The 22,286-nt window shown below is 51.1% G+C and overlaps 1 protein-coding gene across 1 annotated transcript in view; it reads right to left on the bottom strand.

Annotated features, from left to right (window-relative positions):
• WWC1 (WW and C2 domain containing 1) overlaps positions 1-22,286 on the bottom strand; it is a 185,010-nt gene that overhangs the window by 40,204 nt on the left and 122,520 nt on the right. The window contains exons 6-11 of the mRNA XM_075541930.1: positions 20,396-20,525; positions 18,569-18,715; positions 17,189-17,262; positions 8,437-8,679; positions 2,632-2,721; positions 1,330-1,862 (exon numbers count right to left, since the gene is read on the bottom strand). Coding sequence (XP_075398045.1) covers positions 1,330-1,862; positions 2,632-2,721; positions 8,437-8,679; positions 17,189-17,262; positions 18,569-18,715; positions 20,396-20,525 — 1,217 coding nt within the window. The remainder of the gene's footprint in view (positions 1-1,329; positions 1,863-2,631; positions 2,722-8,436; positions 8,680-17,188; positions 17,263-18,568; positions 18,716-20,395; positions 20,526-22,286) is intronic.

The following is a 22,286-nucleotide window of genomic DNA, read 5'->3' as shown; positions in this document are numbered from 1 at the left end:
CCTGGCTCCCAGGGGTCCCTTTCACCAGGCCAGCTCCTGCTCACCATCACGCCTGACCTTTGAGGTCACCAGTCCTCACACTCCCGGCCTGGACTGGCGGTCCGGTTCCCCCCCCATCAGCTTGCTGACTTTCTTCCCTTTACTTATGGGTCAGGCTTCCTGGGGACCAGTCCCTCCCTTCACCACCGCATCTCTAGTGACTGATGCCATGCTTGTTGGCTGAACGGATGAATCCAGGCCCATGTCTCAGCACAGGTGCTGGCACCTGGCATGGGACTCTGTTGAATGCATGAATGAAGCCACCGTGAAAACCAGTTAGCAGGGGACCTGACGCATGTGGCCGGGCTAGCTGCCATTGAGTTGGGCCCATGGCTCCTGGTGTCCCCACAGGAAATTCAGCTCATGCGTCACCACCCACTAACCACTGCGACTCGGACGTGCACTGGCTGTGGCCACGGGGCTTGCCGTGGCGAGTTCCGGAAGCAGAGGGCCAGCTTTCCCTCCTGGTGCAGGAGCTCTGCTGAGATAGTCGCAGACGTGGCGCTACTCCCACCCCTCCCCCCCAACCCCGACAGACTGCTGGTGGTTGTGTGTGGGGTGCACTGCTGCCGGAAACAGGACCAAGTTCTTCTTCAGGGGAAGTGGAAAAGGTCTGTCACAACCCCCCCACCCCCACCGTCCCCATGCACATGAAGATCCCAAAGCAAACCTGCTTCTGTGGAGTACGTCTTCCATCTTGGGGCCCTCCGCTTTATACAAGAGAAGCGCACTCTATGGGGCTGCCGGGCTGCAGTCCTTACGGATGCAAATTACCTGCCTTTGTGTTTGAACTGCCAACCTTTAGTGTCATACTTAAGCCCAAGCCATATGCGCGACCCAGAGAACCCCTCCCACAGCGCACACACAGATCCAAACTAAACAGCCCCAATGGCATCGCATCAGTTCCAACTCATAGCAATCCTACACAGGGTTTCCACCAATGGAAATCTGTATCAGAGCAGAGAGCCTCATCTTTCTTCTGAGGAGAGGCTGGTGGGCTCGAACTGCCAGCCTTGGGGTTAGCAGCCTGATGCCTAACCCATACTGCTACCTGGGTGCCTTCCAGTGCACAGAATTCATTACAACATAAATATCTACTGAATAAGTAAATGAATTAATCTGTCACCCAGAAAGTGTTATCAGGCCATAGTTATCAGGGGGTGAGGGGGGTGGTGTGTGTGTGTGTGTGTGTGTGTGAGAGAGAGAGAGAGAGAGATATGTCTCCGTTTGGATGTCTCAGCATTCCTTTCCCTCCTCCTGGTCTCCCAGCCTTCGGGCATGATGCTCTACCTTGGCCCAACTGCTTGCTGTCAGTTCCTGGCTCCTCCAGCCGGTATCTCTCCCCGGTGCCGCTGCCAAGGCTCAGTTCGCAAAGAGTGGCACTCAGCTCTGGGTCTTCAAACTCCAGCGTGCTCAGGAAGGCGTCTCCAGCCAGGAGGGGGTCCGCGATGAGAGGGGAGCAGGGTGGGGAGGGGGAGGACAGGGAGGAGCGGGGGGACAGGGAGGTCATGGACTTGGGGGTGCCAGACAAGGAGCGCAGGGCCTGCAGGCGGCCACATGCCTCCATCTTCTGGGTCTTGGCCACCTCGTCCTCGTGGATGGTGGTGATGCAGCCGGAGGGCCGGAAGCCTGTGGCGCCCTCCAGCAGGAGCTCCACCTTGCTCTGCAGCTCCGAGTCCAGCTGCTCAAAGGGGTCGTAGTAGAGGTCGGTGAAGCTGGCTGAGGCGGAGGAGTCCAAGCTGGAGGCGGCCAGGGAGCCGCGGCTGGAGGCGAGGGAGCCAGGGCTGCTGCCCGAGGACAGCGACTGCATGCTGCTGGAGAGGCTGCGGGTGGGAGAAGCGGCCCTCTAGACACACGCCGAGACCTCTGCCTGGGCACTGGACCGGAACCTCCCCTAAGGTGGACAATACCACCCGCCCCCTCTCCCCTCCCTGCCCCACAACACCACCATTATGCTCAAGGGGAAACCGCTGGCCAGAGAAGGCAGAGCAGTGATCTCAGCCTGAGTCAGTGATGCTAAACGCCTACTTCTTTCCCCATCAGCAAGTTCCCCCAAATCTGCCAGAGATTCCATTTTCATAACTAGCTTTCCATATTTGAATACAAACGGAGCTGATCTTCCTTAGCATTTCCCCTCAAAGCAACGCACATTACGTAGTTCTAAACGTTTGTTTTAAAAGGAAATGCTTTATCCTGAGAGCAATTTGGAAGGCAGCATCCAAGTACCACAGATTCGCGCAGAAGGCAGCAGCTAGTTCCAAACTCGAAGGAGGGCACGGCGTTGACACTGCAGCCGGGTGCTGTTGCCTGCCCAGCCTTACTGTCTCAGTATTATAAAGGCAAGCTCTCTGAGACATACTAGCACCCCACGGGGACCTTCCCTTTGTGTAATGGGAAGAAAAGAGGAGGCGAGAATCCTGCTCCTGGCTGGCTCAGGCTCGCCCTGCTGTGCTTCTAAATACCCTTTCAAGCCACAGAGGACATGGGGAGGACAGAGAGCCTGGTGAGGCCGCCTCACACACCTCCGTCTGGTCGTCTCTGGGAGTACTCATTCCCCCACCCACCTCACCCCACCCCCACACAGACACTCACCTTCTCAGCTGCGAGTGCAGACTAGCTAACTGGTGAGTGGCTTCCTCCAGTTCTCTCACCAGCTGGTTCCTCTTACTGCTCAACTTTAACCTAAGGGAAGAGAAGGCTTGAGGGGGGATGCCCCACGGTACTTCAGCCCTCTACCTGCCTGAAAGAAGAAGCGCAGCCCCACAGATGCATATATAACAAAGAACTTTCTGGAAGTATTTTATGATGGTGCTTGGGGAAATACAGCTAAGGTAATTGCTATGTTCACCACCTACCAAATATCAGGCACTACGTCAGGAAACTTACTACATTTCCTTAAACCCGTCCTCAAAAGACCACTGCATGGAAGGAATGCTTTTTATTGCTTTCAAACACGGGAACTGCAGCCCCTGGATCCACGGCGGTTGGGTACTCCTTTCTGAGTCCTTTTCCGTTTTTCCTCCTCCTTCCCTCCTCCCACATAACCACCCACCGTTCCATCCATCTCTACCCATTCCACCATCCATCCATCCACCCAATCCACTCATCCTTGAACTAAGGTCCCCTGAGGGTCTACTGTTCTCGATGCTGGAGAGACAGCCACACAGAACTCGTCTCTGCTTTCACGTACTGCACTTCGCATTGGGGAAGGCGTGGGGAGCACAGGGCACCAGCCAGCCATTGAATTCAAGTGCCGTGGAACAAGGCCGAGGGAGCAAAAGTACAGAGTGCTAGAAAAGAACCCAAAGGAAAGACCATTAAGATGGGCAGGTGTCTCTTCCCACCGTCCTTTGGCAGGACGCCTGAGGCCTAGAAGGGGAGTGGCCACGAGAAGGGAAGAATCGGGTCCTGATGGAGCAGCTGGATGCAGGTTTCCTGCCAGCAAGGAACGTGCAAGGGGGTACATTATGTGGACACCAAGTAAACTTCTATTGTGTTCTAAGCCATTGTGATGCAGGGGGGGGGGGTGCTTCTTGTGGTGGCTACTTTGCGCTGTCCAGCAGACACGTTTAAGCTGATATACGTTTAAGTAGTAGATGAACAGGAGCGGCCTAGGAAAGGGGCAGGGAAGGATGTTACAAGCAGGGGCTTGCGGCAGAGACTTTTTCCATGCAGGGTCTCCACCGTTGTGAGGAGACTGGACAGGCATCTACAGACAGTGCAGGGAGCAGCAGTCGTAAGCGGCTCTGTAATGTACTTGAGAAGGTCTCGGACAGTAGCCTGGTGCGGGAAGAGAGAGAGGAGTGAACAGGCTGGGTGGGGAGGAAGGCCACACATGAAGAAAGCATAAGGTTCACAGCCACGGGCGAGTGAACCGATGGAGATGGCACATATTGAGACCGGACGCCTGGAGGGAGTGGGGAGAGAAGCGTCCCACAGTGGCTATGCGGACACAAAGGTGGAACAGGTGAGCGGGTGTAACGCTGGGGATCCCCATTGCATGGAGTCCCACCAGAATAAGATGCTGTTTTAGGTAAACTATTCAGGGAGACTGAAGGAATGGCCTGGGACCCAGCTCTGAGGATAGAGAATACTGACAGATCAGTCAGCTAAGGAGCCCAAGAGAACGGAACCAGGGTGCCAGAGGGAAGGTAGCTCAGTGGGCAGGTGCACCATGGGACCCAAGATTGATCTCTGCACCCAGGCAGGTCTCACATGAACACCCAGCTCCTAACTATCTTTCTTGAGGCAAAACCCTTACTTTCAGACGAGATCTCTGGATCCAAGCCCATCTTTAGACTCCAGTTTCTCCCAAATTGCAATGGGGGAGGAGCCTGAGTTGGCTCCCAGGAGTGCTTGGCTCCCTCTTAACCTTGGCAGAGCCTGTTCCAAAGCCCTGGGGTCTGATAGAGCAGGGTCCCAGCATCCAGTCTGTGCCTGCATAAACCCGTGACGTGGGCTGGTTTTGCGTGTCCACTAGGTCAGAGAATCTGTCATGTGTGCTCCAGGAGATAAAATGCACATTCCTGGGTTCTACCCAGACTCACAGAATCAGATTGGCCAGAGACAGGACGCAGGAATGTGCATCTTCGCTAGGCTGCTAGGTGATTTTAGGCACACTAGGTTTTGGGCTGCAGCGCCGGCTGGGGATCGCAGGACAGCAAGGGTTGTGCCTTGCGGCTCTAGCACCTTGCACGGGGGCCTGCTACATGGAGGTGCTCAGCAATTCTTTGCTGGATGGTTGGTTCTCTCCCAGTTAACAGCTGAAGTCCATGTGCTCCACTGAAGGGCCTGGCGGCTAAATCTATCAGGGACGATGTCCTCCACGATTGGCTCCTTGCCCCGACTGCCATCTTGCGGGAGAGGGGCTTCATGACTCTGATGGCCCTGGACTGGGGAGTATGCCCTAGAGCCCCACCACCCCAGCCAAGAACAGAGTAGCCTGGGGCTGGTTCTGCTGTCATTGTTGTGGGGAGCCGTCGAGCCCGTGCTGACTCACAGCGGCCTGTGGGACCGAGTGCGGGTCCCTGCGGTGCTTTCTGGGCCGTCATCTTCACAGGCATAAACCACCAGGCCTTCCTTCCACAAACCTTTTAGTTAGCAGCTGAGCACCTAATACACTGTGAAGGCTCCCCAGCCACTCAGTTGATTTCATCTCATAAGGACCTGTTAGCACAACATCAAACAGCTTTGTAGGGACTTCAAGACTATGAATCTTTACTGGAGCACAGTCTCAGGGGGGTGGGGGGGACTGCTCCATTTCTACCTTCTTTTCTCTGTGTTTGTTGGGGAAAAAAATCCAGGGGCAGATCTTTGAGTCAATGCAAGTTAATGCCTTTTTGGAGCTCCATTCGATGCTGAAGGAACTGGGGGGTTGGGGTGCCTCAATGCTCTGAGCCTGATGGAGCTACCAGCAGCACCACACAGGCGGTGAGGCCGCTCCTAAGCGGTGCTCTTATCTACCTGGCATATTTGTGGGATCTCCAGAACAGGCCGAGTGGCCAAGAACACATCTCCCTGGGGCAGCAGCCAGGGACCCAAGAGGTGGGGCTGAGATTCCTCAGAAGCTGCAGTTCCATACCTAGAGTGTGGGCTGCCAATGCACGAGGCTGGGCACCTGGTGGTGGTGGTGATGGGTTGGGGTCCTTGTTCTCACAAGCACCCTGCCCGTGTACCCACTGTGATAAGTGGTAGTGGGGACACAGGGGGCAGGGTGAGGAGTGACTGGGGACATGGGTTGGGCAGCCTTGCGGTCTACCTTTCTTGGATGTGTCCATTCGTGTCCTTCTCGAAGGCACCTTGAATGGGAGGGGTCGCTGTGTGAAGGAAAGGAACCTAAGAATCCCCACCTGTGAGAAGGAGCCAGCGAGAGAAACAGATGGACGGGTACAGACTGAAAAAAGGGACACACACACAAAGGACACTTGGGGAGAGAAGGCAGACAGAGGCAAACAGAGAGAGCACCAGAGCCCGAGGAGTGACCGCAGACCGTACACCGGCCATACGCCCACTAGTCAAGCTTTAGCCTTTGCTCCCGACTTGATTGAAGATCAGAGCTAACCAGCTATTCCGTCCAGTGGAGGATGGAGGAAGCGAAAGCAATGTCCATACTTTGGCTTTGTGGGGAGAGATGCCCCTTCACTGACCAGTCAATGGATTCCGTGATGCCAGCCCCCAGAGGCTGGGTACATGGAGACGCCTGGCACCCCGTGGGGAATTTGCACAGAGGGCTGGCTAAACTGTAGGCAATACACAAGCTGGGTTTCTAGAGCTGGAGGTTTTTGAAGTCTTCTGACACATCATAGTTGACATGCAGAGTAAACATGTTAGGCATATAGAAGTCCTGCCCTGCATACTGCTGTATCTATCTGCTTCTTAAGTTAGACTTCTGGTTCCACTGTCACTGAAAAGCAGAATCTCTTTGCGCATCCCTATCCACCATCATATACACACAGGCCTGAAAATCACTAGCTTCAATTCTAATCTCCTGAATGCCACGGACCATTCATACATTTTGCTGCCCCAAAAGTAAATTAACCAGAACGGGCTTACAGGTCATTCAGAGACTTTGTCTTATTAATTTGTGACTCCCTCAAACAGCCTGGCCCACAGAGACATACCACAGTGTGTCTGCAGCATTAATGGAAAATGATTGTCTGATGGATGGAATGGGTGAACGTGAAGTTGGGAATTGTAGGACTGACTGTGAACACTGTCGTACTCCGTTCAGTATATGTGGGAATATTGGTGGGGATGCTGAGGAAAATAAAGACATCAGCCTCTGTGGCTAGCTTAGTTGGTAGAGCAGGAGACTCTTAATCTCAGGGTCGTGGGTTTGTGGCCCACATTGGGCACCATTTGTGGGGGAAGGCCAGCCCCCCGGCCCCCCCCCCCAACAACGAATCACGGCTTTGACAGACATGATTGTATGGTTAAGATAGATAAAGATTAAACTAAATCCATTGAGAGCTTGAGAGATAGAAGAGAGATTAAAGTAATGGAGCCATCCATTTCATGGTAGCATGCTCACCTCAGTCTCACTTGGTGATCCATGTGGAGATGGTTTCTATGGAGAGCCAGAGAACAGGTCAAACCTGATCCGTGACATCCAAAGTTAGGCTGCCATCCTGAGTCTAGGATCTGGCTCTCTTGTCACACAGTATACTCTTAATCCCCCCTCTTCCTATTGGGTGCATTTCCCTAGATTGTCCCCCTCTCATTGCTGTATAACCTATAGTGCAATCCCTTCCTGTGACATATGTCTTTAGCTGTAACTAGGGGGCTTGTATGCCCCCCGAAGATATATAAGCCTTGGTTAGCAATAGAGAGCTCTCTCCTCATCTCCCTCTCTCCCTGGCACTCTGCTCCGCCTTCCTCTCCTCCTGTCCTTGCTCCTCTGTTCCCAATCCCCTTGTCCTCCTTCCCCTCTCCCTCTCTCCTGCCCTTTGGTCTTCCATCTCTATGTGGACCACCAAGTGGAGCTGAAGTGAGCATGCTACCATGAAATGTGTCTGACTCCATTATTTCAACTTCTTCTCTATCTCTCATGTTCTCTATGACTTTACTATAATCTCTACATATCTTAATCTTACAATTATGCCTATTGAATCCAGGATTAGTTGTTGGGGGGGCTGGCCTTCCCCCACAAGCCTCTAGCATTTAGGCAATCTGCTTGGCCCCTATAAGCATTTTTGTTTGCTCCCCTGATCCTATCATATACGTCAGTGCATGTCAAACTGCAGATGGTAACCCCTGAGCATGTGGCAGAACCAACGGCTCAGCATCAAAGAAAGGCAAAGAGAGAGGAAATATCAGAGGACCCTCCCGTGTGGAGCCTGTGTTCTGTTGTGTGGCATGTCTGTAGACTGGGTCATAATATAGAATGTGAGCCATTGCTGCAGAACTGGAAAACCACTGCTCTAAATTTTGCAGAGTTGTTGGGTGCAGCCAATGGTTCAGTTCTAGACAACGAGCCAAAAGTCTGGAGGTTCAAACCCATGCAGAGGCACCTTGGAAGCTAGGCCAGGCAATTGGCTTCTGAAAGGTGATCCACAGCCTTGATGATCCCATGGTGCAGTTCGCACACGGGCTGTCAGGAACTGGGGCTGAAGACTGCCACCAAGCACCACCACCACGTCTCTCCTGTACATTTTTGAAACGTGCACCTATACAGAGTCTTGCATGACCCGTTTCCCAGGGCAGCCGATGCACCACAGGGTGAATCACACTTCCCGATTTGCTCCATGGGAAAGTGGACATTATCTCTAGAGTGGGTATTAAAATGGGGCTCAGTGAGCCAGGATGTTCCCCTAACTTGTCCCAGCCCCGCACTGGGGGCTGGAGGGCAGATGGTCAGTGAGAGGAGGTTCCCATATGCCCCGCCCAGCTCAGCCCTACCTTTCTGTCAGCGCCTTGCTCTGGGTGTCCCGTGCTGCCTGCAGGTCTTTCTCCAGTCTCTTCCGGGCCATCTCCAGCTGCTCTACCTCCCCCTGGGTCCACTTCCGGGGGCTGATAAAGCGCATCTCCTTCAGCAGCTCCTCCTTCTCATTGATGAGGATCAGGCGGTCCCTCTCCGAGTCCAGCACTCCAGGCCAGGCCTCACTGTCAAGCTTGGCCAACTGGATCTTCAGGTTGGAGATTCTGGGGGTCAAGAAGGGGAGAATGACTGGTGTGGCGCAGGACAGAGCAGGAAGAGGGGACCCGAGTGCATTTCCAAGGTTCTTGGCTACGAGGAGCCGTGCCATCCTCAGCCCCATCCTCGACAATCACCGTTCTTCTGATCCAGGAGCACACTGTGATGTAACAGATATGGGTGAATCTAGCACGAGCCAAGCAGTGAAGCAGACTTTGCAGGAATCGGGGTGCAGAATGAACATGACAGGAGCCCACCCTAAGGGACACAGTCTTGAATTCAATATCCAGAAACCACCACTTAAGTGACCGGCTATGTGACTTTAATGCCATTTCATTTCTCTGATGGGAATAACAAAGGCTCCTTCCTATGAGGCTGTTGCTGAGGTTTTATGACATAATTCATAAACTCTCCAAGCACAGCATCTGCCATGTAGTAGGACAATCAGTCATCAAATGTTTCTGTTACAACTGGTGTTCTTAGCAGCTTTAGTCATTGATTAGGTATATAACATGAGGCAAATTCCCCGAGTCTGTTATCTAAAATCTGACACATGACATGGGTTGAATTGATGGCCATGGTAGCCCTACAGAACCCAAATCAAATTCACTGCCATCAAGTTGATTCTGACCCTATTGGACAGGGGAGAAATGCTCCTTTGGGTTTCTGAGATTTTAAGTCTTTATAGGAATTGACAGCCTCAACTTTCTCCTGTGAAGCAGCTGGTGGGTTTGAATCACTGACCTTGGGGATATCAGTGTTCAATGTCTCTACAGCGCTAGGACTCCCACAGACCCACAACCATGACACAAAAATGCTATAGTTTGTAATGATATGTCCTTCATTCAGACAGCCAGGGTTGGGGGCTCAGAGGGGAGTTGGAGTCCTGGCTTTGGCCTTCTCAGCAACAGGGAGCATGTCTTGACAGATCAGTTTGGTATTCCGAATACCTGTTACCATACCTGGTCTAGTGTGGTCACTTAATACATTTGAAAGGAAGGAGCCAGGAGCCCATCTCTTAACTTCTCTTGGGTTCAGTCAGCTCCAATGTCAGACAGGGATCATAGTGGAGCTGAGCGGGGGGGTATGAAGACCTAGTAACAACTTCTCGCCAAGAGCAATGTACAGATTGCTCAGTGCGATGTATGGAGCACTCAGGATGCAATGGTTGGGCTCTCGGATAGCTGCCAAGCTGGCGGTTTGAGCCCACTCAGAAGACCTGTGATCAGCTCCTGCAAAGATCATAGCCCAGCCCCGCCTCGGGACAGACAACAGAAAAGTGGGTGAAGGGAGACATCGGACAGTGTAAGACATGACAAAATAATAATTTATAAATTATTAAGAGTTCATGAGGGGGACAGGGAGGGAGAGGAAAAATGAGAAGCTGATATCAAGGGCTCATGTAGAAAGTAGATGCTTTGATAATGATGATGACAACAAATGCACAAAGATGTATGTATGAATTGTAATGTATGCGCCCTCAATAAAATGATTTTAAAAAAAAGATCATAGCCCAGAAAATGCCTCGATAAACTTCTGCTGTGCAGTGTGGGGTCGCTGTGAGTAAGAATGCAGTCCATGGCACCTAACCAGTGTGGCAAGGATGTTAGGTATCACTGGACCCAAACAAGGTTCACAGTACAACTAAGAGGACAGCTTGTTGTTGTTATAATTGTTAAGAGTTGTCAGGGCGAGGCGGGGGAAATGAAGAGGGTGTTAACAAACTCCAGGACAAGGGAACAACAAGTGATCCAAAATTGATGGTGAGGAAGGTGTAGGAGACCTGGTAGGGCTTGATCAAAGGCAATGTAACTGAGAGGAATTAGTGAAACCCAAATGAAGGCTGAGCATGATAGTGGGACAAGAGGAAAGTCAAGGAAATAAGAGGAAATAACTAGGAGGCAAAGGGTATTTATAGAGGTCAAAATAAAGGCATGTACATATGTAAATGCATTTATATATGACGATGGGGAAACAGATCTGTGCATATGTTTATAAGTTTAGTATTAAGGTAGCAGATGGACATTGGGACTCTACACAAGTACTCCCTCAATGCAAGAACAGTTTGTTCTATTAAACTGGCATTCCATGATACTCACCTTCCTTACACGATTGCTAAAGACAAAGTGGATGCATAAGCAAATGTGGTGAAGAAAGCTAATGGTGCCTGGCTATCAAAAGACATAGCATCTGTGGTCTTAAAGGCTTGAAGATAAACAAGTGGCCATCTAGCTGAGAAGCAATGATGCCCACATTGAAGAAACACACCAACCTGTGTGATCATAAGGTATCGATAGAATCAAGTATCAGGTATCAAAGACCCAGAATAAAAATCCTATTATTGTGAATGAGGGGGAGTGCAGAGTGGAGACCCAAAGCTCATCTGTAGGCAACTGGGCATCCCTTACAGAAGGGCAGCAGGAAGGAGATGAGCCAGTTAGGGTGCATTAAAGCACTGATGAAACATACAACTTTCCTCTAGTTCTTTAATGCTCCCTCCCTGACTACCATGATCCCAATTCTACCGCACAAATCGGCTAGACCAGAGGATGTACACTGATACAGATCAGAGCTGGAAACCTAGGGAATCCAGGAAAGATGAACCCCTGAGGACCAGTGGTGAGAGTGCAGATGCCAGGAGGGTAAGGGGAAATTGATGGACAAAGGGGGAACCGATCACAAGGATCTCCATATAACCCCCTCCCTTGGGGACGGACAACAGAAAAGTGGGTGAAGGGAGACAGTGGCCAGTGTAACACATAAAAAAATTATAAATTATCAAGGGATTGTGAAGGAGGGGGGCATGGAGGGAGGGGGAAAATGAGGAACTGATACCAAGGGCTCAAGTAGAAAGAAAGTGTTTTGAGAATGATGGCAACAAATGTACAAATGTGCCTGACACAATAGATGGCTGGATTGTGATGAGAGCTGTATGAGCCCCCAATAAAATGATTTATTAAAACAAAAGAGTTTTCCAGTTGGTTCTGATGCACAATGACCCAAACACCGCCCAGTCCTGCACCATCCTCACAATTGTTGCAGCCATTGAATAAGCTCATCTCATCGTAGATCTTCCTCTTTTTTACAGCTGTCCTTCTCCAGAGACTGGTCACTCCTGATAAGATGTCCAAAATACGTGACACACTGTGCGGATGACCCCAATCCTAACTAATGTGGAGTCCCTCCTACCCCCCACGACGAATGCACTTCAGAAGGCAACACTGGGGCTACAGCTTGGGGAGAGGGGTGTGTCTGATTAGAGCACACGGGAAAAACAAAAAGAGATGGAGAGGGAGCGGAGGACATCCTGGCCCACCAAGCCCCAAAGATAATATTCCTGCTCGGAGCAGACAACGCACAGAAAGGACCATAGGGCTGGTCCCACCATGAGACATGATGTCCCTCACTGAACCATAGCGCTGCAGGGGACAGCACTGGAGACACAGGGAGGGAATAGTGCACGGTCTGGCCCCATCATGATGGGGCGAGGTACTGAGGGCATACAACAGAGCAGCACGGGGAGCAAAGTGATGAAATCCCCAGGGAATACCAAAAATAGACTTTGGAGACAAAGTGTGGCACCTCATCAGACTCACTGGAAAACACTCGTAAAGGCCAACAAACAGACCTGGAACTATTTATAGGCTTTTCCATTTTTGTCAGTGGCTTTCTTTTTGTTGCTGTTGTTGTTAGTTGCTGTTGTTTTATTGTTTTGTTGGTCTTGACTTCCTTTGTTGTTTTATTTGGCTTTGCCTGGTTTTCATAGTTATTAATGTATCTGCATGTCTATCTAGATAAGATAGGCGGGATTAATAAAATTTGGAGATGAAAAGAACAGGGCCAATGGTTCCAGGGGGATCCATGAGAAGAGTAGGTGGGCGAAAGGAAGGGGTGGTGGTGGGAACTAACCCAGGGACAAGGGAACAACAAGTGAACTAAAATCAATGGAGAGAAGGGTGTAGGATGCCTAGTGGGGCTTAATCAAGGGCAATGTAGCAGCGAGGAATTATTAAACCTGAATGAAGGCTGAACACGATGGTGGGACAAGAGGAAAGTAAAAGGAAATAGAGGAAAGAACCAGGAGGAAAAGGACATTTATAGAGGCCTAAATACAGGCATGTACATGTGCAAATAGATATATAATGAGAGGGGAATAGAACTATGCATTCTTATATCAACCTTAAGAATTAAGGTTGCAGATGGACATTGGACCTCAACTGGAGTACTCCCTCAAAACAAGAATACTTTGATCTAACAATCCAGCATTCTGTCATGCTCACCTTCCCGACACGATCGCTGAAGACAAAATGGGTATATAAGCAAATATGGTGAAGAAAGCTGATGGTGCCTGGCTATCAAAAGATACAGAGTCTGGGGTCTTAAAGGCTTGAAGATAAACAAGCGGACATCTAGCCGAGAAGCAACCAAGCCCACATAAAAGAAGCACACCCGCCTGTGTGATCATGAGGTGTCGAAGGGATCAGGTGTCAGGTATCTAAGACCCAGAACAAAATCATGCTCAATGTGAATGGGGGGGTGGGGCATGGAGTGGAGACCCAATGCCCATCTGAAGACAATTGGACATCCCCTCACAGAGGGGTCACAGGGAAGAGATGAACCAGTCAGGGTGCAATATAGCACCAATGAAACACACAACTTTCCTCTAGTTCTCTGTTGCTTCCTTCCCCCCACGATTATGACCTCAATTCTACCTTACACATCGGATTAGACCAGAACATGTGCACTGCCAGAGTTAAGAGCCTGCAACACAGGGAATCCATGATAGATAAACCCCTCAGGGCCAATGAGAGTAGAGATACCAGGAGGATAAGGGGAGGGTGGAAGGAGAAAGGGGGAATCGATCACAAGGATCAATCTATATTCCCCTCCCAGGAGGATGAATAATGGAAAAGTGGTTGAGGGGTGATGGAGGACAGTGCATGATATGAAAATAATAATATATAACTTATCAAGGGTTCATGAGGGAGGACCGGCCGGAGAGGAAGGGGGAAGAAATGGGGAGCTGATATGAGGGGCTCAAGTGGGAAGATAATGCTTTGAAAATGATGATGGCAGTATATGTACAAATGTGCTTGACACATTGGATGACTATATGGATTATCATAAGAGATGCAAGAATCCCCAATAAAAGTATTTTAAGAAAAAGAATCAAAAGAGAGGGGCGTGAGTAAAAGAGTAAATGGAGGAGAGAGAGTGCAGCCTCTATTCATAGAAAATGTCCTTTTAGATGTAAATACTGACGCAGTGTATGTATGTATATATGTCATCAGAGCTGTATGAGCCCCCAATAAAATGATTAAAAACAACAATAACAAAAACGCGACACAAAGAATCCCACCCGCACTTCTAAGGAGCATTCTGGCTAGACTTTGTCCAGATTTGTCTGTTCTTCTGGCCATTCAGGGTATACTGTATATACTTGTGGATAAGCTGAGTTTTTCAGCACATTTTTAAATGCAGTTTTTGTGGTAAAATTAGGTGCCTTGGCTGATATTCGGGTTGGCTTATACTCGAGTATAAACGATAGTCAAAGCCCCAGTCACTGAGCCACCGCCAAGGACTCAGCAGCCTCCCCCTCGAGCCCCCTCGCTTCCCGACGCTCCGTGCCCCCTGCCCGCCTTCTCCAGCCGCCGCCTTCCGCAGGCCCTTTCCACCGAGGAAAAGGAATCGTATCGTATGTCCGCTATCCAGAACCTCCACTCTCACGACCCCTTTGCTGATGCAAGTAAGGGTGATGACCTGCTGCCTGCGGGGACAGAGGATTATATCCATATAAGAATTCAACAGCGCAACGGCAGGAAGACCCTGACCACTGTCCAAGGGATCGCTGATGACTACGACAAAAAGAAGCTAGTGAAGGCCTTTAAGAAGAAATTTGCCTGCAATGGTACTGTGATTGAGCATCCAGAATATGGAGAAGTGATTCAGCTCCAGGGTGACCAGCGCAAGAACATATGCCAGTTCCTTGTAGAGATTGGACTGGCTAAGGACGACCAGCTGAAGGGTCATGGGTTTTAAGTGCTTGTGGCTCACGGAAGCTTAAGTGAGGATTTCCTTGCAATGAATAGAAAAATTCCCTCTGTCCCTTGTCACAAGTTTAAAACCTCACAGCTTGTATGATGTAACCATTTGGGGTCCACTTTTAACTTGGACTAGTGTAACTCCTTCATGCAATACACTGAAAAGAGCCATGCTGTCTAGTCTCGAAGTCCCTCATTGAAACAGGTCGAGCAGTAGGCGCCTGGCAGTGCCCAGTTTGAAACAAAACAATAGCATGTTTCAGCCAAGCGCAGAGCCCCGAGTTCTCAGATGCTATATCTCGCCAGAAACTCCCCTGCCCTCAGGAAATGGCATCCAGCACCTGGACAGCCGGCCCCATGGGAGGAAGGGATGAGGCAGCTGTGCCACTAGCGGGACGCTTTGGTAGCAAGAGAAAGATCCCCTGGTGTTGCGGCCAACCAGACAAAGGGGTGGGCCTTTGGAGATCATAGGGCTTTTGGCTTTGCCACCAAGGTCTTGGTTCTTTTTGACCAGACATATCCTAGCAAGGGGGTGTCCAAAGACCATTAGACTGTGAGGCCAATCTTCGATCCGCGTTAAACTTTTGACAAGGGAACACATTGCAAACGGATGTAGCCAGCTGGAGCGCTCGCAACTTCACTGCCACAGCTGCCCGGTGCCACGTGAAGTAACAACTGGTACCCCCCCTTCAGTTTTCATGTGATGTGATGTATTAAAACTTATTTAAATAAAACTTGTTTGCAGAAACAAAAACAAAAAAAAGATAGTCAATATTTTTTTGTCAACACCTTAATTCAAAGGCATAAATTCTCTTCCAGTGTCCCGTATTCATTCTCCCATCAATACAATTGGCTGTTGGTCATATGCCACCTGCTGACATGATTGAATATGGACCAATTCTCTTTGGTACAGTGACTCTGTGTATTCCTTCCTTCTTCTGATGGTGTCTTCACTTTGCTAAATGGTTTGCCCATAGAATCCTTCAATATTACAACATGAGGCGTGAGTCTTTCCTTCAGTTCTTTTGGCTTGAGAAATACTGAGCATGTTCTTTTTGACTTTTCTAACTCCCGCTCTCCGCACATTTCATTATTATCATCTGTCTTCTCGAGCTGCACTTTGAAATCTCCCATTGAGTAATTTCACCTCATCGTTTCCTGCATTGGCTTTAGCTTCTACACATTAAAGAAAAGTTTTAGGGGATCTTCTAACATCTGTTTCAGCTTTTCTTTCATCCGTGTTCTTAATGAGCCTTTGATGTCATTCCATACATTGTGTAGACTTCAGTCATCAGTGCTCACTGTTCTTGAGAGCTCTAAGTTCAGGGCAGACAGACTCAGGGCTGCTACTTGCCTCGAGTAGACTTGCTTTAATTCTTTTCACTTCCAGCTTGATTTGCTTGTGAACAATGACAGCCTGTTCCACATTAGCCCCGTGCCCTGGTAATAACTGACGACATTGGGCTTCTCCATTTTGTTTTTCACATAGATAATCAAATTGATGCCCGTGTCGTACAATACTTGGCTCCTGACAGATGCTCTAAAAAGGACAGCTTTGATTATTATTTTAATTTGATTTATGACAGTAAAAGTCAGTACTTACAATCCCATAGAGCCAGAAAACATTAAAAGTCCCTGGGGTCAATAGGAATCTGTAAGATCCTTGGTGGCATAGTGGTTATGTGTTTGACTTCAATTTGCAAGGTCAACAGTTTGAAACCACCAGCTGCTTAAGGAGAAAGAGGAGGCTTTCTACTCCTATAAAGAGTTATGGTTAAAAAAAAAGTTAACAAAAAAAAAAGAGTTACAGTCTTGGAAACCCACATGGGCAATTCTACCCTGTCCTATAGGACTGCCATTAGCTGGAATCGACTTGCTGGCAATGATTGTGGGGGGTGGGTTGTCTACAGTTTGCTTCCAGTTGTATAGGAGATCCCACAGATGGATGTTTCCCTCGCCCCTTTTGGCGGGCTGCTAAAACTTGTGCTCCTTCAAGCCCTACCTTCAGTTAGAAATGACCACTGGGGGTGTCTGCACAACATGAATGATATCTCAGGTGTCTGTTAAGAATGCCGAAATGTTTGGTTACATACATGGTTACAACACACACACACACACACACACACACACACACACACACACACACACACGGCTCTAAGATCATTGGGAATGGCTTGGGAATAGGAACCGAAGCAGGGCAGTGACAAGGTAACTGGACTTTGAGGGCAAACAACTTGAAGTGCAGAGCGTGGTTCTAGTCTTGGTCTAGCTAGGAGCCCGGGGACCATTTGTTTCCTGAGCTGTAGCAAGCATTAGAATAGGAGGCTGCTAATACCTATGCATCTTCCCTATTGCTGTGAGGATTAAACAAGGTGAGGTGTGTGGAAAGCCAGGCCCAGGACCAACCCGCTCCCAGAATAGTCATCTTTATTCGAAGCACCTTACCCTCCCAGCCCAACTCCCAGCCCCTCATTACCTTCTCTTAGCTTCTTCATATCGAAGGCGCAATCTGACCTTTTCTGCCAGCTGATTGTTGCTGCTGGTGCCGAACTACAGGAGAAAGACAAAGTCAGGATGATATAGCTGAGGCCGGTGTGGAGCTGGCTTTCCTGAGCTCACGGGAGGCTTGATGGCTTGCGTGGGAAGCAGCTAAGAATAGCCCCCTGTGACTGGGTTGGCCGTGGGGATCTCAGGGAAGCTAGTCAAGGAAAAGGCCATTCCTTTTTTCGGGGCCTGGGAAGGGTGTCGGATCCAAATGTGTCTCTCTTCCAGATGAGAAACCAAGGTCCCCGAGTATCAGCCTGCAGCCCCCAATGGCTTGAGGCCAATTCAAACCGGGGAGGGGCGGGGCCAACTGGTGAGGAGGCAAGGAAGACAGGCAATCAAGAAGAAAGCCATTCTGGGGAACAGACCAACCAAAGACTCGGGGAGGCTGCAGTCAGCAGTGAAACACTAGGGAAGTCGGGAGAAGGTTCAGGAACTTGGAAGGAGGTACACAGATGCTTCACAAATACTCCAGACTTTGCCGGTGGCTTGTGGCTGGGACACACAGGTGGTGTGGGGGTGGGGGGTGCGGGTGGGGAGCAGCCTCGCTTGCCATGCTAGTCTGTCCAGAGCGGCAAGAAGCTACGAGGCTCACCCGATCACACACGGACATAGCTTCTCTTCCCGGGTGGAACACAGCTATAGAAATCCGATAGGAACAGCATTTAGCCACGAAGGCTGGGAGGAGGGTGTGCTCAAAGGCGCCCGCTCTACTGAAACAAAAGCTTCCCAGAGTTAGAGGTTGGCATGGGTGGGCCCTACTCTGGCTGATGTGTCTGTGAGTGGCGGGCGGGCGGCTGGCCGGCACTTTTGCTATTCATTCCTGGTCCCAGATTGAGCTTTTGAACGGGAGTCAAGCAGCTGTCGGAAAGCTTGCATGCATTGTCTTGGGACTTACAAAAGGGAAAAATATTCTCTGCCTTCCAGCTGGTGGAAGGAAAGCAGAATGGAGCGGCACAATAGTGAAAGGAAGCAGAGAAAGACACTCTGTCCTTCAAACAGTGTTTTCTGTGCAGCCTCTAGGGATCCAAGGACTTGGGCAGCAACATTCCAGCGCCGGGAGCCAGGGCTGGCTTTTCCGCTGCACCATTCATGATCTCGGTCATCCTGGGGCAGGAACACGGAGCTCTAGAGGGCGCAGCCAGCTGCCAGCCCCAGCAAGAGCCCCCTGCAGCTCCTCAGGTGAGCAAAGAGGAGGGACCGGTAGTCATTTCCCAGAAATCCACTTGGTGGGATGGCATGGCAGCAGCCCCCCAGATGCTGTCCCCAGCAACCCACCCCGCCCCCACTGGAGCACACACCACCTACTCACACTCCCTGAGATGTCCGTCTGTGAGCTCACGTCCAGGTACTGTTTCTGCAGTGGGAAGCCAGAACTTTCCAGAGAGCTGCTACTGGACCACAGGTCCGAGTGGGATCCTCTGTCAGTATGGAAGCCGTCCTTCAGCATGGCGAGGCTCTGCAGGCGGGGGAGGGCAGGGTGAGCAAGGCAGGATCCCGGACACCTGCCTTCTTTCCTTTCTCAGGGAATGCTGCATCTGCCATACTGCCGCTGGCTCTCCCCACCGACTCCCTTGTACTCCAGCCTCTTTCCTCGCCTGTGGTCATGAGCGAGCAGCTCGGGCAGAGGGCATACTCTGTGCACAGGCACTGTGACGGGCCCTGGACATGGGAGAGACTAGAGCCACGCAGCTGGACTGGGACCCCGACTCTGCTCATTCCTTGCACGATGTGAGCTGTACCTCAGTTTTCCCTCCTGGGCAATGGGAATCCTTACAGGTCCTACTGCACAGATTAAATGAGACAGTAAGTAGTACATTGTCCTCGTAACTTACTAACTAACCAATACTTGCTGTCAGGGGTACGCTATCTGACTAGATCTGGACAACCGCCCTGTAAGGGACGGCCTGTGACACTCTCCATTTTATTGACAAGGGAATTTACATGGAAAAGCAGACACTGGACAGAGCTGGGCTTTGCACCTTGTTGATGGGACTCGGGGCTCTAGCTCTTAAGCACTACATCGTGATGGCAACACCGCTAACGCCCAGGCTGAACTACGGCTGATATGGGCAGGAGCTCTGGGAATACCTTGTCATCGAGCATAAAGCATCCTCCAGTAAGTCATTTATCACTTCCCTGAGCGCTTGGGGCGAAAGATGGGGCTTTCTACCCCCATAGAGAGTGAGTCGTAGGAACCCACAGGGGCAGTTCTCCCCTGTCCTACAGGGTCGCAATGAGTCGACATCGACTCAGTGGCAGTGGGTTGAGGGTGGGGCTCCTTCTCATTGTCTGCAGCCGCAAACAATTTCAGAGGTCAGGGCACTGCCTAGGTGGCAAGGTGGTACATACTGGGGTTCAGAGAATGGACTTTTGAGGAGTCAGTGGTAGATGTTGGTCGCCATGGAGTCAGCTCCAAGTCCAGGAGACCCCACCACCAACAGAAGGGAGCACTGCTGGGTCTTGCCCGTGCTGGGCTCGGGCCCGCTGTGTGGTTGTCCACTGGGAGTGTCTTCCGGCACTACACCAGGCAACCAGCTCCTGCCCACCAGCGAGTCTTCAATGGATGGTTTTCAGAAGTAGATCTTTGGGCTTTCCTAGTCTGCCTTAACCTGGAAGCTCTGCTGAAACCTCCCCCCGTGGAAGGCCCTGCACATATTGAAATTTCGCTGGCCTACCTTCCAGCATCACAGAACAAGCAAGCTACCACAGCGACGAGGCACTGGCAGACAAGTGGTGGACTGAGCTACTACATGTACTTACACAGATGCAACATTTCCATGTCAAGGTCAATGAGGTCAAAACTACCTCCTTCCCTTTGGGTCTTTGAAAAGTAAGTCAGGTGGCTAGAACTAGGGGCAAGGATACGGATAGTCTTTGGCCTAGGTCAGAGAGGGCCTAGTCTGAGTCTGCCTTGTGATCTAGCTGTGCGACCTCAGGCACGGTGCTTCATGCATCTGGACCTCCATTCCCTCCTCTATCGTTTGGGCCCAGAGCCCAGAGAGACTAGCCAGGAGAACTCAATGGTCCACGAAGCATTTGGAAATAGCCCACATGAGCCCTGGTCCGTGGGGGCGGCGGCGGTGGCAGGGGCAGCAGCCCTATAGAGCCAGGCCCACCTCCCAGGGGAAGCGGGCACCTTAATGAGATCTTGCTTCTCCTTCTCTCCACAGGTGATGGCCTTTTTGATGGCTTTCGTTTCTCTCAAGACGGCCTGAGCTTCATCCAGTCTGAAGCTGCCCTGAGCGCTGGACATTTTCTTGTCGATTCTAGGAGACACGTTAAGAAGAGAGGTCAAAGACGTGGCCAGAGGTGGGGCTTCCCTGAGAAAAACAGTTTATTCCACTCTGCTCCCTCAAAACGTCTTCCCGCTTTCTGCCCAGCTCCCTGTGACAAAGGGAGTCCAAGGCCCCAATGCACTGGCTAGTCCGTCAGAGTGCACTGTCCCGGGCACTGTGGAGCTCTCAGCACGTTTGTGGACTCCCCCCACTGCACCTTGTGCCGGCAGCCCCCTCTGCCACTGAGCTCTGCCACCCCAAATGCCTCCAGACACTGCCAACTGTCCTGTGGTGGGCAAACTCGTCCCAGGTGAAGGACCACTGCCCTTAATAAGCATCAAGGATGCAATGAAGGAAAGGTGAACAGGATGGAGGAAAGCCCAGCCTTATTCATTATTCCCAGTGTGACCTGCGGCGTGGCTCTGAACCCTGGCACTTCAGCTCCTTCCGTGTCACCTCCCCTGCCTGTGCTCGTGGAGTTGCTACAAACGTTCATCCACCGAGCACATAATGGTGGCTCTTTGTCCTCTCTCCCCGCTCCAACGCAAGAGTGTTCCTTCCCGAGGCCGCTCTCTGCACAGGTGTCAGGGACCAAAATCATTCTAGTTTGGAGGGCATACTGGATCAATTGGTCCTATACACAGGGCGGCGCTGGCCTTTGGTGGTAGAATCCTTGCCCTCCATGGCAGGAGACCCGAATTCAATTCCTGGTCAGTGCACCTCCTCCACAGCCACCACTGTGTTATTACGATGCTTGTCAGGGTTGAGTGGAGCTTCCGGACTAAGGCGGACTAGGAAGAAAGGATTAGGCTGGGGACCAATGAAAGGCATTGAGCAGGTTCATGCTGATGGAGGCTAAAGAGCACATGAGTGTGCAGTGGGAGGGGAGGGAAGGGAGGGAGGGAGGGCCCCAAGTCTCTGGAGAGGGAGGGCTGTGATGTGGAACAGGTTCTGAGGGTGCGGATCAAGTTTCACTGCTTCCCACTTTGGCCAAAGACCAGGTCTGAGGTGGGAGTTTACGCTGAAGGAAAGGAAGTGTTCCAGTCTGCGGGAACACCACAGACCCATTACTGAAGGACGACAAACCCTCCCAGGCATTCTTTGCAGGTTCTGTGGGACGGGCCAAATTGTCCTGAGCTAAAAATAACCGGAGGGGGGAATCACTGGGAGCAGGGGTCCAGATTTCCACCATGTCTCGTTGTCTACAGCTCAGAACCGGAGGGAGGGAGCGCGGTACCCACACAGCCGGCCCCCTTCCCTTATTTCAGCCTCTGTGGGGAGAAACAACCCCCTTTTCTATCTCCCCACTAAAAATAGCCCGTCAGTTTTGCGTCTCTCTATGAGCGCACTAGTGACACAGAGGTTACATGTTAGACTGCTGACCACCAGGGACGTGGCCTGGGCGCGCCTGCCAGGTCAGCTGAGATGCCGAGTCTCAGAGTCTGGCCAAGCAACCAGCCTCACTGGGCTATCCCCCCAGAGTTCTGCTGAGGATACTGCATGGGGCCCGGGCCCCCCAGGGGGACAAGCACCCAGGACGGGGCGGGGCAGTGGGGAGAGGACTCCTGCTTGTGCACGTCCAAGGGCTGGGTGTTGGGGCAGAGGCGGCTTGTCTCCAGGCTCTGGGCTGCCCCACCAGGCTCTACCTGACTTCTCTCAGGGGTCTTAGCCACCTGAGTCTGGAATTTGCTCCAGAGAGCGGCCTGGAGAGGGAACACGCTTGGGTTGGAGCAGGGGAAGAGAACAAAGAGT

This window comes from Tenrec ecaudatus, chromosome 2 (assembly GCF_050624435.1).
Source record: "Tenrec ecaudatus isolate mTenEca1 chromosome 2, mTenEca1.hap1, whole genome shotgun sequence".
In the NCBI taxonomy this organism is placed as follows: domain Eukaryota; kingdom Metazoa; phylum Chordata; class Mammalia; order Afrosoricida; family Tenrecidae; genus Tenrec; species Tenrec ecaudatus.
This window is presented reverse-complemented; position numbering and strand designations above follow the sequence as displayed.